This window comes from Chiloscyllium plagiosum, chromosome 4, assembly GCF_004010195.1.
Source record: "Chiloscyllium plagiosum isolate BGI_BamShark_2017 chromosome 4, ASM401019v2, whole genome shotgun sequence".
Lineage (NCBI taxonomy): Eukaryota > Metazoa > Chordata > Chondrichthyes > Orectolobiformes > Hemiscylliidae > Chiloscyllium > Chiloscyllium plagiosum.
Window position 1 is genome coordinate 35,058,351 of NC_057713.1, and position 15,584 is coordinate 35,073,934.

The 15,584-nt window shown below is 42.0% G+C and overlaps 1 protein-coding gene across 3 annotated transcripts in view; it reads right to left on the bottom strand.

The window, feature by feature from the left end:
* Window positions 1-12,667, bottom strand: part of c4h1orf35 (chromosome 4 C1orf35 homolog) — a 34,478-nt gene extending 21,811 nt beyond the window's left edge. For 2 of the 3 annotated variants that reach the window (XM_043687941.1, XM_043687940.1), the window contains exons 1-3: window positions 12,454-12,667; window positions 11,916-12,066; window positions 3,637-3,682 (exon numbers count right to left, since the gene is read on the bottom strand). In XM_043687941.1, coding sequence (XP_043543876.1) covers window positions 3,637-3,682; window positions 11,916-12,066; window positions 12,454-12,652 — 396 coding nt within the window. In that variant the 5' untranslated portion in view covers window positions 12,653-12,667. The remainder of the gene's footprint in view (window positions 1-3,636; window positions 3,683-11,915; window positions 12,067-12,453) is intronic. The other variant, XM_043687942.1, reaches the window with a different exon arrangement.
* Between the last annotated feature and the right edge of the window lie 2,917 nt (window positions 12,668-15,584).

The following is a 15,584-nucleotide window of genomic DNA, read 5'->3' on the forward strand; positions in this document are numbered from 1 at the left end:
GGTTCTGGAATTGTATGTTTTTAAAGCATGGGTAATACCCATAGCTTGGAAAAGCTTTTAGTTTCAGTTTCTCGAACATCAAAAGTCTTGGATGAAACTGCATGTAAAATAGTTGCTTCAAAAGGAGGAAGATAGTCTAAAACTGTGAAGAAATGTGCTCCTCAGTGAAAGGAGTTTAATTTAAAGCTCCAGACAAGAACTGTTTCAGTTAAAACCCTAAAGAGGTTATTTGAAGCAGAGAAAAACTAAGTTCAGTTATATGAAAACTCGAAAAAAAAGATCAGATTCTCAAGATAAGGGAATTGAAGTCACAGTTATAGATTTGATACAGACAGGAATCCTTTCTGACAAATACTGTTGGTATAAGTAAGATTGTATTTTACAGTATGTTCTGAAAAATTTAAATTTGTCTTTTTTGGTAAATACCTTTACTTATTCTATTTTGATTTTCATTGCTTATGGCAGTGCAGAATTTAGCTTTGGAGGATCAGGTAGGACCAGCAGTAAGGGTGCCAAAACATACATGGGCAATCACAGCCTTAGAAGAGAGCCAAAATTATTTTCATAGAATCCCTGCAGTGTGGAAGCAGGCTGTTCGGTTCATTGAATCCATATTGACCTTCTGAAGAGCATCTCACTCAGATCCACTGTCCTATCCAACCATAACCCTGCTTTTCTCATGGCTAATCCATACATCCATTTAGCATGGCCAATCTACCTAACCTGTGCATCTTTGGACTGTGGGAAGAAACTGGAGCACCAGGAAGAAACCCACACAGACATGGGGAGACTGTGCAAATTCCACACAGACAGCCGACCAAGGATGGAATCGAACCCGGGTCCCTGCTCTGTCAGGCAGCAGTTCTAACCACTGCGAAGAGCTCCGTTAAAAATTTACAAATAATGAAACTGACACTACTCAAACTAACCCCATATTCTACACTTTGGGCAAAGAGAATGGGCGAGAGTGGGGAAAGGTTAATCCCAGGCATGCCAACAGCACAAACATGACAGAGGATAGTCCAATTCAAAATGAAGGAGGTCATCATCACACAGCCAGATAGCTCCAAACAACAACCACTCGCCTGTATAAACCTTTCCTGCAAAACAAACACATTCTTTACTAAAATATTTCTGGGGGGTGGGGGTTCACTGGACCTGAAATATAACTACTTTCTGTCCACAGATGCTGCCATACATGCTGGGATTTTCCAGCAAATTGTTTTTGATACATATTCTTTGCTGTTTCTGGAAAGACAATACCAAATCCCCCTAATGCAACTCCCAAAATATTGTACACAATAGTCACCTTTCTAGAAACCCTGTGTTAATTATGTTGTTAATTGTAACTGATAATAAGAAATACTTAAAATGTGCTCATTTGAACCTTTGTAAAATGTCTGGGATGGCTGAATGTTCATCCTTTGTACACATGCATAATAATACGAATTGAACATTGCATCCAGTTTGAGTGTCTAAATTTTATATCTGAGTATTCATTCAGAGTCTTCACTTGTGAGTAATAAACATTTCCTTTGTTGTTAAAGCCAAACATGCAGCATTGAGAGCTTATTTTTCAGTGAGAGACAGCCTTGTTTAAAAAAAAAATCATAGGAGAGAGTTACAAGTTAGCCAGGGAAGACCTAAAGAGAGAGCAAAGAGCAGCTAGGAGGGGATATGAGAGGTCATTGGCAGACAGGATCAAGGAAAACCCCAAGGCTTTCTATAGGTATATCAGAAATAAAAGAATGACCAGAGTAAGATTAGGACCAACCAAGGATAGTAGTGGGAAGTTGTGTATGAAGTCAGAGGAGATGGGGAAGCACTAAATGAATACTTTTCATCAGTATTCACACTAGAAAGATATGTTGAGGATAATACTGAGATACAGGCTACCAGAGTAGATGGAGGTGTTAGCAATTCTGGAAATTGTAAAAATAGGTAAGTCCTCTGAGCTTGATGGGGTTTATCCTAGGATTCTCTGGGAAGCCAGGGAGGAGACTGCCGAATGTTTGGCTTTGATCTTTATGTCATCATTGTCTACAGGAGTAGTGCCAGAAAACTGGAGGATAGCAAATGTTGTTCCCTTGTTCAAGAAGGGGAGTCGGGGCAACCCTGGTAATTATAGACCAGTGAGCTTTACTTTGGTTGTGGGTAAACTGTTGGAAAGGGTTATAAGAGATAGGATTTGTAATCATCTAGAAAGGAATAAGTTGATTAGGGATAGTCAACACAGTTCTATGAAGGGTAGGTCATGCCTCACAAACGTTATTGAGTTCTTTGAGAAGGTGACCAAACAGGTGGATGAGGGTAAAGTGGTTGATGTGGTGTATATGGATTTCAGTAAGGCATTTGATAAGGTTCCCCACGGTAGGCTATTGCACAAAATACGAAGGCATGGGATTGAGGGTGATTTGGATCAGAAATTGGCTAGCTGAAAGACAGAGGGTGGTGGTTAATGGGAAATATTCATCCTGGAGTTCAGTTATCAGTGGTATACCACAAGGATCTGTTTTGAGTCCACTGTTGTTTGTCATTTAGAAAAATGACCTGGATGAGGGCATAGAAGGATGGGTTAATAAATTTGCAGATGACACGAAGGTCGGTAGAGTTGTGGATAGTGACAAAGGATGTTGCAAGTTACAGAGAGACATAGATAAGCTGCAGAGCTGGGCTGAGAGGTGGCAAATGGAGTCCAATGCGGAAAGATGGGAGGTGATTCACTTTGAAAAGAGTAACAGGAATGCAGAGTACTGGGCTAATGGTAAGATTCTTGCTAGTGAAGATGAGCAGAGAGATCTCGGTGTCCAGGTACATAGATCCCTGAAAGTTGCCACCCAGGTTGATAGGGTTGTTGAGTGTGTTAGCTTTTATTGGTAGAGGGACTGAGTTTCAGAACCATGAGATCATGCTGCAGCTGTACAAAAAACTCTGGAGCGGCAACATTTGGAGTACCACGTACAGTTCTGGTCATCGCATTATAGGAAGGATGTGGAAACTTTGTAAAAAGTTCAGAGGAGATTTACAAGGATGTTGCCTGGTATGGAGGGAAGACCGAGGGACTTGAGGCTGCTTTCATTACAGAGAGGAAAGTTGAGAGTATCCTATGTCTCAATTAAGTCAATCAGAGGGTTAGATAGGTTGGACAGTGAGAACCTTTTTCCTTGAATGGCGATGGCTAGCACAAGGGGATATAGCTTTAAATTGAGGGGTGACAGATATAGGACAGATGTCAGAGGTAGTTTCTTTACTCAGAGTAGTAGGGGCATGGAACACATTGCCTGCAACACTAGGCTCACCAACTTTAAGGGCACTAAATGGTCACTGGATAGGCATATGGACAAGAATGGAATAGTGTAGGTTAAACGGGCTTCAGATCGATGCAACAGTGAGGGCCGAAGGGCCCGTACTGCACTGTATTTGTTATATGTTCTAAGATCTCTTGTTGAGTGAGTGTTTGATGTTCTGTGATATATCGAAGTGCAGTGAACCTTACAATGGATCACTTGCAGAGCACTGTACAATAATGGGTGATGTACAAAATGCAGTATATCACAGAGAATCACAGGGTTAAATATCACAAACCTACTATTGTACAATTTCCATTCATTTTACTGGACTTCACTCATTACTTACTTCTTTTGTTATTCCGGTGGGTTTCCTTTTGGGATTCTTGTACCCTCTAACAAGAGAAAAATAACACGAATGTTATATTAAGAGCCAGGAGGAGTACTTCATTACTTTCTAGTGATTGATAACTGCCAATGGAACATCTTCCCAATGATTTAACTTAAATGCTCCCAAGGCTGATTAACCACAAGTTGGTTACAGGGTAATAATTCATTTACACCACTCCACCATGTCCTCCCATGTTGAATGGAGCAAGAATGAGTTTAAAAGGTAAAGTTCACTCCACATTGTTCCGTCATCCAGATTGAAGACATCACATTGTCCATTCTATACTACCAAACACTCCCAAGTTAGCTGCAGCATGGATTAGATAAACAATAACGTTTCATCCACTCTCTCACAACAAATATTCTAACAGCAAATATAGCCCAGGTTTGCTGCTGGGCAAATCTCCCTCAATACTACCTCAAGATGACCTCCATTGCCTTCAAGGAAAACCAGGGTACATATAATTGGTTCATGTTGTGAGCAAGATCCAATTTTCTCATTGTGAATTTATTTTCTGAATTTATTCATGGAATTTCAGCATCACAGACGATGCTAGTGTTTATGGCCTGAGCCAACTGCCACTGAGAAGGTGCTGATGAGCAGCTTTCAAAAGCACTGCACCCAGTGCCGTTTTAAGGGAGCTCTCGAGTTTTAACCCAGCGCTGATCAAGAAACAACAACGCATTTCCAAGTCAGTGACCTGGCAGGGAATATGAGTGTTGTAGTATTCATTACTGCCTTTCTCATTACAATTGGTAACATCACATTTTCAGAAGGTGCTGGGAAAGAAGTCTGGGTGAGTTGGTGCAACAAATCTTGTAGATGATGCGCATGCTGCCACTGAGGTGGAGGGGGTGAACATTTAAAAGGTGATGGATAGAGGTCTGATCAAACAGACCACTTTGTGCTGGTTTTGTTGGTGCTGTACTCATCTAAGCAAGTGACATTCCTGACTTGTCTTGTAAATGGTGAAATGACATTAATAGGAGTTGAGTTATTCACCACAAAACCTCAGTCTTCTGACCTACTCCTTTAGCCACAATATTTATGAAGCTAGTCCAGTTAGTTTGCAATCAATGGTAACCCAAAGGATGATGATGGCGGGGAATTCAACAATGCTAATTTGAATATCAAAACAGGATAGTTAACATTCGTCTTATTGGAGACAGCAATTGCCTGGCACTTGTATAACATGAATTTTGCTCACTATCTATCAGTTTAAGCCTGAATGGTGTCCAGATCCTCAGTCATTTGAACCCAAACTGCTTCAGTACATGAGGAGTTGCATATGTTACGAAACATGGTACAATCATCAGCAAACATCCCCCAATTCTGACCCAGGGCACTACTGGAGTTACATAGGACAATGTTCTGCAATATTCCTTTATATTTGATAGGACTTCAATCTGTAGAGACATTTTGCCTTGATTCCCACCAACTTCAAAATGTGCTAGGGCTCCTTGGTCACACTCAATCAAATGCTCCATTCATTTCAAGTTTTTTTTAATTCATTCACAGGGTGTGAACATCCTTGGCCAGGCCAATATTTATTGTCTAACACTAATTACCCAGATGGCAATTGAAAGTCACCATGTTGGTATGAGTCCAGAGTGACACGTAGGTCAGACCACTTAAGACAGCAGACTTCCTTCCCCGAAGAACATTAGTGAACCAGATGGGTTTTTCCCAACAATCTTGGTTATTAGACTCTTGATTGCAATTTATTTAAAATTCAACTCAAATTCCACCATCTGCCATGGCAAGGCTTGAATCTAGGTCCCCAAACGATGGGTCTCTGGACTAACAGTCTAATGATAATAACACCTAGTGTGGGCATTCTCCTGTTGCCTCTCAGTTCATGCCTTTCATCAATGTTTCAACCAAGGCTATAATGATGTCAGGAGCTGAGTGGTCACCGTAAAACCCATATAGAATATCAGTAACTAAGATTTTGCTGAGTAAACACTGTTGATGACTTTCCCATCATGTCGTTCATGATCAAGAGTAAGCTAATAGAGTAATAATCAAGGATGGGGAAATCTGAGGAACTTCCTGCTCTGGTTAGTTGTTTAACTGTCAACCACCATTCACAACTGAATATGGTAAGACCACATAACTATGATCTGATCTATGGGTTGTGAAATGAAGGTCATCTTGTCTATCACATGCTGCTTCCACTGTATGATGTGCAAGTAGTCTTGGTTTGTAGCTTCAAAACGTCAACAACTCATTTTCACAAATGCCTGGTGATGCCTCTGACATGCCCTCCTGCACTCTTTATTACAGTCAGAGATGCACAGCACGGAAACAGACCCTTCGGTCCAACCTGTCCATGCCAACCAGATATCCCAACCCAATCTCGTCCCACCTGCCAGCACCCAGCTCATATCCCTCCAAACCCTTCCTATTCATATACCCATCCAAATGCCTCCTAAATGTTGTAATTGTACCAGCCACCACCACATCCTCTGGCAGCTCATTCCTGAATTAGGGTTGAACTTCTAACTTTGTATTTCAAAAAATACTCTTGCTTCACTAAAAGCACTTCCATGATCAGCCTAATACGACTTCAAGGAACTGTGGAATGTTTAAGCCAGTGACGCCCAGTATGACTAATCAGCTGGGCACAGATATGACTTTAGCGATGTTGTTTTAGGCACATAAAGCATTTTTTACTAATGAGTGTATGTGGAAAAAGTAAATAAATATTTGCATAAACAATTATCACTATTTGATGTCTGTTCATCCTAGCAATCTATACAAAATTTAAAGTTAACATGCATATGTCAAGTTTATGACTAGTGAAAGGTTATGTTCCAATGATGTTGTCTATTACTGTTTTATTTTTATTGACTAGGAAAAGGATACTGGTCATTGCTAGATACTCACTTAGCTGCTAGTACATTAACCAATCAGCCACAGCAATGGTTTGATAGAAAGCTATTTGAACAGACTGCCACATAACTTGGGGATTTACTCTTCAAGTTGGGAGATTTATAGTGGGACTGCGAAACAGGATGTTCCAATAGTATTTTTCTTTCAACTTTAAACTCATTCTGGTCTCATTCTAGTCCGTGACCAACATTCGACATTTTGGAGACCAAAGCCCACTATCACCTTTATGTCATCATGGTCTATAGCTCTACACAGAATTACATTGTATATACGGCACCATCACCTCAGGCAAGCTGCTCCCCTCAACCCCCCAGCCCCCCTCACCACAGTGCCAACAGTAAGTACCAACTACAAGATGCACAGAGGCCACTCACCAAGGCTCCTTTAACAGCACCTTCCAAACCAATGACTTCTACTGTCTGGAAGGACAATGGTAGTCAATATCTGCAAGTTCTCCTCATCACTTTGATTTGGAAATATATTAGTTTTCAATCATTGTCACTGGGATAAAATATGGTAATGGGCAATGAGGCTGGTTTAATAAATGATCAGAGCATGGAGTTTAATTCAGATAAATGCGAAGTGCTGCATTTTGGGAAAGCAACTCTTAGCAGGACTTATACACTTAATGGTAAGGTCTTAGGGAGTGTTGCTGAACAAAGAGACCTTGAAGTGCAGGTTTATAGCTCCTTGAAAGTGGAGTTGCAGGTAGATAGGATAGTGAAGAAGGCATTTGGTATGTTTTCCTTTATCGAGTATTGAGTACAGGAGTTGGGAGGTCATGTTGTGGCTATACAGGACATTGGCTAGGCCACTGTTGGAACACTGCGTGCAATTCTGGTCTCCTTCCTATCGGAATGATGTTGTGAAACTTGAAAGGGTTCAGAAAGATTTACAAGGATGTTGACAGAATTGGAGGATTTGCGCTTTCGGGAGAGGCTGAATAGGCTGGATTGTTTTCCCTGGAGCGTCGGAGGCTAAGGGGTGACCTTATAGAGGTTTACAAAATTACGAGGATTGGATAGGATAAATGGACAAAGTCTTTTCCCTGTGGTGGGGAGTCCAGAACTAGAGGGCATAGGTTTAGGATGAGAGGGGAAAGATATAAAAAGAGACCTAAGGCACAACCTTTTCACACAGAGGATGGCACGTGTATGGAATGAGCTGCCAGAGGAAGTGGTGGAGGCTGGTACAATTGCAACATTTAAAAGGCATCTGGATGGGCACATGAATAGAAAGGGTTTGGAGGTTTATGGTCGGATGCTGGCAGGTGGGACTAGATTGGGTTGGGATATCTGGTCAGCATGGACGGGTTGGACTGAAGGATCTGTTTCCATGCTGTACATCTCTATGACTCTATCTCCTAGGAAGTAGTGAGCACAAAACGATACAATTTTAATATTCAGTTCAAGTGTGAGAAACTTGGATCAGAAACAGCTGTATTTAACTTAAATAAAAAGTAATTACAATGAAATAAGGAGTGTTAGCTAAAGCGAACTGGGCAGAGGAAAAATCAGTGATAGTCCCAAAGACTGCGATAAATTCAAAATCCAAAGGAGGACGAAAAAGACAATAAAGAGAGAGGAAATAAACTATGATAGCAAACTAGCAACGAATATAAAAACTGACAATAACAGCCTCAAATGACTGTGTGGAGTTTGCACATTCTCCCTGTGTCTGTGTGGGTTTCCTCCGGGAGGTCCAGTTTCCTCCCACAGTCCAAAGATGGGCAGGTTAGGTGAATTGGCCATATTAAATTGCCCAGAGTGTTAAGTGCATTAGTGAGAGGGACATGGGACTGGGTGGTTTACTCTTCGGAGGGTCGGTGTGGACTTGTTAGGCCGAAGGGCCGGTTTCCATACTGTAGAGAATCTAATCTAAGTGCTTCTACAAATATATAAAAAAAATCAGAGAGGACAAAGTGAACATAAGTACCTTAGAGAATGAATTTTGGAGACAGTTTTGGGAAACAAGAAAATGGTAGGGGAGTTAAACAGATATCTTGCATCAGTCTTTATGGTGGAGGATACTTCAAATTTTCCATTAATACTGAGGAATACAGCATAGGAATTAAGTACCATCAATAAAGAATAGATAGGATGCAGAGCTGGGCTGAGAGGTGGTAAATGGAGTTTAATGTGGACAAGTGTGAGGTGATACACTTTGGACGGAGTAATCGGAATGCAAAGTACTGGGCTAATGGTAGGATTCTTGGGAGTGCAGATGAGCAGAGAGATCTCAGTGTAGAATGTGGAAGCTTTGGAAAGGGTGCAGAGGAGATTTACTAGGATGTTGCCTGGTATGGAAGGAATGCCTTACGAGGAAAGGCTGAGGGCCTTGAGGCTGTTCCCGTTAGAGTGAAGAAGGTTGAGAGGTGACTTAATAGAGACATACAAGATAATCAGAGGATTAGATAGGGTGGACAGTGAGAGCCATTTTCCAAGTATGGGGATGGCAAACACGAGGGGACACAACTTTAAAATGAGGGGAGATAGGTATAAGACAGATGTCAGAGGTAGTTTCTTTACTCAGAGAGTAGTAAGGTTATGGAATGCTTTGCCTGCATCAGTAGTAGATTCGCCAAGTTTAAGTGCATTTAAGTCGTCATTGGACAGGCAAACGGACGTACATGGAATAGTGTAGGTAGGATGGGCTTCAGATTAGTATGTCAGGGCGGCGCAACATCGAGGGCCGAAGGGCCTGTACTGCACTGTAATGTTTTATAAGCAGTATCAGACAAACCAATGGAGCTAAAGGCAGACGAGTCCACTGGCCCCAAAGCTTGTACTGTAGGATCTTAAGAGAGATAGTTAAGAGATAATGGATACATTGGTTGTAATTTTCCAAAAATCCTTGAGTTCTGGAGAAGAACCAGAGGATTGGAAAATTGCTAATGTGACACTCCCATTCAAAACGGTAGGGAGGCAAAAAGTAGGCAACTATAGGCCAATTATCCTAACATCTATTATTGGAAAAGTTTTGGAATCAATTATTAAGGAACAACTAGCAGAACACTTCAAAAATCCTAATCTATTCAAGCACAGTCAGCATTTTGTCTGACTAATTCATTCGAGCTTTTCAAGTGGCGAGAGGGGAACCAGAAGACGCGTTGTATTTGGACTTCCAGAAAGCATCTGACAAAGTACCTCACAAAAACTTAAGTCACAAAGGTAAGAACCCACAGTGTTAGAGGTAGTATATTAGCATGGAGAGAGATTTGGCTAATGGGCAAGAAACAGCAACCTTTTTCAGGTTGGCGACCTGTGATCAGTGGGGCTCCACAGGTATCAGTGCAGGGACCAATATATTATTGTTTACAATAATATATTAATGACTTGGAGGAGGGAAGCAAACGTACAGTAGCCAAGTATTCAGAACACACCAAACTAGGTAGAAAGGCAGTTTGCAAGGGAGATACAAGCAGTTTACAGAGAAATATTAATAGATTTGGCAAGTGGGCAAAAGGCTAGCAAATGGAGTGCAGGGTGGGAAAATGTGGAGTTGTTCAGTTTGGAGAGGCAAACAAAAGAATAGATTTTTATTTAAATGGAAAAAATCTGCAACATAAAGGGACATGGCATACTTGTGCACAAAACAGAACAGACACAGGGGTTCAGCAGGTAATCAAGGTGGCTAATGATATGTGTAGGGCATTGTGCTGGTGAGACCACATCTGGAGGACTGACAGCAGTTTTGGTCCCCTTATTTAAGGAAAAATATTATTTTATTGGGGGCAGCTCAGAGAAGGTTCACTAGGATGATCCTCAGCATGAAGAAATTGTCTTGAGTAAAGACTAAGCAGGTTGGAATACCACTCTTTGGAATTTAGAAGAATGAGAGGTGACCTCATTGAAACATATGGTTTCTTCATGGGCTTGACAAGGTAAATGCTGAGAAGATGTTTGCCCTCAAGGGAGAGTCTAGGACCAGAGGGCATAGTCTCAGAATAAAGGGGTGCTGATTTAAGTCCAAAATGAGGAGCAATTTCTTCTCTCAAAGTTGAGAGCTGTTCAAACTCCTTGCCACAGAGCACTGTGGGGCAGAGTGCTTGTGTATATTTAAGGCTGCAAGAGATAGGTTCCTGATCAGTAAAGGAACCAAGAGTTTGGGGAAAGGACAGGAGAGTGGATGTGCCGAGCGTCAGATCAGCACGACCCTATTAAATAATAAGGCTGTTCCTATTTCTTATGTTCTGACAGGATGGATTGGCTTGGTCCTGATGTGCAAGAAATCCAATACCGATAAACAGGTCCACAGAACAACACAGTGAGGTTTGCCTCACCTTTCATGAATCTTCCAACATGGGAGACATACATGTAAAGCAGACCACATACACAGATTTATTTACTCATTAGCAAAGTTATTGGATGGAGGAATTATCAGTCACCAGCTTGATACCAAGTAGTCTGGGCTCAAATCTAATTCAGTAAGACAGGAAGGAAATCACTGACAGCTGCTGAAAAATTCAGTGTACCGTACTAATCAAACAAAACATTGCATCAAAAAAGTGGTTTGCTAAAATGAAAATTTTATAACTCCTATCCACATGTTGAAATCCTCCTCCCTGCTCTAGCACTAGATTTCTCCTCCTCCTCGTGCATGTCATACTTCTTTTGCCCCAATGTAGTTAGTTGTACTTTTAGCATGTTGAACCCAAGCACTGACTTCCCTCATTATATCTCTTTAGCACAAACCCTCCAGCTCTCTTCTTCTCTAAGCTGCCTAAAACCTACTTTTAAAACCATGTTGTGGATTTGCCTCAACTTTGATATTATCAACTGAGAGCTGGAAATGTGTTGCTGGAAAGGCGCAGCAGGTCAGGCAGCATCCAGGGAACAGGAGAATCGACGTTTCGGGCATAAGAAGGGCTTATGCCCGAAACGTCGATTGTCCTGTTCCCTGGATGCTGCCTGACCTGCTGCGCCTTTCCAGCAACACATTTCCAGCTCTGATCTCCAGCATCTGCAGACCTCACTTTCTCCTTATTATCAACTGAGATCCAAGTATAATGCTATGAAGTACTTGGAATATACTAATTACACAAGCAGTATTACATAAATACAAGTTGTGCTATTACAGGGCTCTCACCACTTTCTCCCTCCACCCTCTTCACCAATGACTTAATATGCAGAAGAGTGTAAGTAATAGAGATCAGGAGCATCATCCTAAAGAGGTTTTTAGTTTGCAAGTGTATTTAACATGGAGAGCAGCCCCTTCAGTTGAATGGCTTTGCCCCTCTCCTTATAGAAGCTCAAAAGAGGAATGTCACTATCCACAGAATCATAACACTTCACAGGAGAAGGGAGTCAATCAGGCTGGTACAGGCTATCCTCACTACTCACAGTGCTGCCATTAGGGCTTCTTGCTCAGCTCTCCGTACAGCCATCAACTCTTCACTGCGAGACTGTGTCCCCTCTGCTTTTTTTTCCTTTGCATACCAGGTGAGGTCCTTCCCTTTCTGCCATCGTCCAACAGGTGCCATCAGCGAATTTCCTGCATGCAGTTATGAACAAGACACAAATAAAGATGTGGCATAAATGAAATTCAGCACTTTGGAAGAAATCATTTCAGATCACTTTGCCCAGGATGCCTCCTTAGGCTGAATACATGAGCTTTCCCTCACCCACCCCTTATCATTCGGGACTATCCCACCCATACCCTCAGAGGTTAACCACCTCCCTGCACCTTTTACACAAACATTATTCCAACCCCACCCTCGGGCGGTCACTCCTCACCCTCTGGGGGAGGGGGTGTGTGTGGGCGTGTGTCACTCACCCGCTCCCCACCCTCGGGGGTGGGGGGGTAAGGTCAGCCCTCGCCCTCTCCCTCTCCCTCTCCCTCTCTCCCTGTGTCAGCGCCTTTACAAAGGCCGCTCCTTACCCAGGTAATTCTCTCGGTGTTTATCTGCCTTCACCTCCTCCCAGGTGAACTGATCCTGTCCGCCACGGACCCCACCTCGGGCCGAGCCCATCATCTTCGAGCCGCCGGTCAGAACCGAAACAACTAACTGTCCCCAAGCACAAACCGAGGAGCGGCCCGGGTCCTCCTGTCGACAGCTGGCGCATAGCGATGACGACATCCTGTCGCCATCTTACTAAAGGAGCGTGGAGAAACTGTGAGAAGCCATCTTTGTGTGGGAAGAAATCCCTGCTGCCCTCTCGTGCATAGACCTGAAATAGCCAGCCCATCAGGCCGTGTCTGCGGAAACTTATCGCTGGCCACATAGGGGACCAAAGCAGGAGTCATACAGCCATTGAGTTGTATAGCACGGAAACAGGCCCTTAGGTTCAACTAGGTAATAACAATGACTGCAGATGCTGGAAACCAGATTCTGGATTAGTGGTGCTGAAAGAGCACAGCTCTTCCAGCACCACTAATCCAGATCCTTAGGTTCAACTAGTCCATGCCGACCAGATACACTAAATTAATCTAGCGAGTTTTGCCAGTACATGGCCCATTTCCCTCTAAACCATTCCTTTATATGTACCCATCCTGATGTCTTTTTAATGTTGTAATTGTACCAGCCTCCACCATTTCCTCTGGCAACTCATTCCATACATGCACCACCCTCTGAAAAAGTTGCCTCTCAGATCCCTTTTAAATCTTTCCCCTTTCACCTTAAACCTATGCCCTCTATTTTTGGACTCCCTACCCTGGAGAAAAGACCTTGACTCTATTCCTGATGAAGGGCTTTTGGCTGAAACGTTGATTTTCCTGCTCCTCGGATGCTGCCTGACCTGCTGTGCTTTTCTAGCACCACTCTGATCTAAATTCTGGTTTCCAGCATCTGCAGTCCTCACTTTTGCCTAAAAGACCTTGACTGTTCATTTTCTTATAGATATTTTTATTAGAAATTTAACATTTTTACAAGTTTACAAAAATAAACAAAACTCTCAAGTACAAACATTAATATACAATTAAATCTTAAATATACAATAGCCAAAATTTAACAAAAGAAAAAAATACCAAGAAAAAAAAACAAAACTCAACTACTAATCTAACCTACAACTAACCAGAGTGTATATTTAAGTCTCTTACATTATTCAAATAAGAAAAAAAACAAAAACAAAAACAACGGATAACATAGAAATTGGGTAGTGAGATACATGCTTGGAATGTGTTAACATCAAATGTAACAAAACCCGTATTCGTGCGGGATTCCTCTCCTAAGGGGCCCCAGACCAACCAGGTTCGTAATCTCAATTAAATAAAAGCCCTTGTTAGGATAGCCGAAATATCTGTATTTATGTAATTCAAGAAGGGCTGCCATATTTTATAAAATAATTCGGTCTTTCGGTGCACCATATTTGTAAGGAAGTCAAGGGGAATACATTCCATAATTAATCTGTGCCAATTTGAAAGTCCAGGGGGGCCCTCAGCCACCCAGTTTACCAAAATATTTTTCCTTGCACAGAAAGAGAGAATAGAAAATAGTCTCTTCCTGTACATGTCCAGGGAGGGAAAGTTCGAAGAGCCCAAAAGGAGAGATACAGGGTCCACTTTAATTTCCATTCCTAGAATTTCTGTCAGGGTACTTGCTACTTTAGTCCAATATCTACGGATCTTATGACAGGTCCATAGGCAATGTACAAGAGTGCCCACCTCTACTTTACATTTGGGACACATTGGAGATGCTCCTGCCTTAAATTTTGCCAATCGATCTGGTGCTATATGGGCCCTATGAAGTATTTCAGCTGGATAGCCTGAGTTCTGTTACAGATGGTAATTCTTTTAGCGTTTTCCCAAATATCATTCTATGTTTCTATACAGATCTCTCGTCCCAAATCCTGATCCCATGTTTTAAGCAGATTGTCCATATCTCCCGATACTTCATCATGTAGTAAATGACAAATAGTACTGACGGAAGATACCCCAATTGGTCGTAGCACTCTACATTCTCTATCTGATTTATAAAGACGATCTAATAACGTAGTCTTCTTCTGTATATAGTCTCGAATTTGGAAGTATGAAAGAGGTCTCCATTCGGTAATCCGAATTTCTGACGCAGCTGTTCAAAAGACATCAGGACCCCTTCTTTAAACAGATCCCCTAAACATGAGATACCCCTGGATCTCCAGAGTTTAAAAGTGGCATCTGTAAACCCCGGTTAGAATCCCCATGCTCCCACTATCGGTGCATAGGGGGATGTTTTATATGAGATGCCCTCATTTTGTCGCATTATATTCCAAGCTTTAATTGTGTTTAGTATTATAGGATTTTTACAGTGATTCGTAATGATTTTCCTTTTGTCTGAAAATAAAAGGTTAATAAGTGGGTATTTTACTTGAGAAGCCTCGATGTCCAGCCAGATTGACTGTGGATCAGACAAGACCCAATCAGCTATGTAACTTAATAGGGAACTTAACTGATATTTCCTAAAATCTGGGAAGTCCAATCCTCCCCTTGCCTGTGGAAGCTGTAGCTTCTTCAGCATAATGAGGGGCCATCTATGATTCCAGATAAAGGAAACCAACCAGCCATATAATTTACGTAGTGCCAGCCTCGGCAGCATCACCGGAAGCATTCTCATAGGGTATAGGAGACGGGGCAGGACATTCATTTTAATTAGTGCTATTCTACCCAGCCAGGAAATTGGAAGGTCTCCCCATCACTGGAGGTCCAGCCATATCCTTTCCAGTAAGTGCACAAAATTAGCCTTATACAACTGACCAAATACTGGGGTAATAAAAATGCCTACATATAATAAACCCTCCAGGGACCAACGAAAGGGAAAAAGGGATCCGTCCACTAAGTGGGGTATCATAGCAAGGCCACCCATTGGCATAGCCTCCGATTTCGAAAAATTAATTTTATAGCCTGAGAATGCGCTAAATGTATTAATAACTTGGATTAAGCGAGGCACGGACATCCTTGTCAATCTTTTCTGAACCCTTTCAAGTTTTACAACTTCTTTCCTAAAGCTGAGAGACCAGAATCGAATGCAGTATTCCAAAAGTGGCCTAACGAATGTCCTGTACAGCCACAACATGATCTCCCAACTCCTATACTCA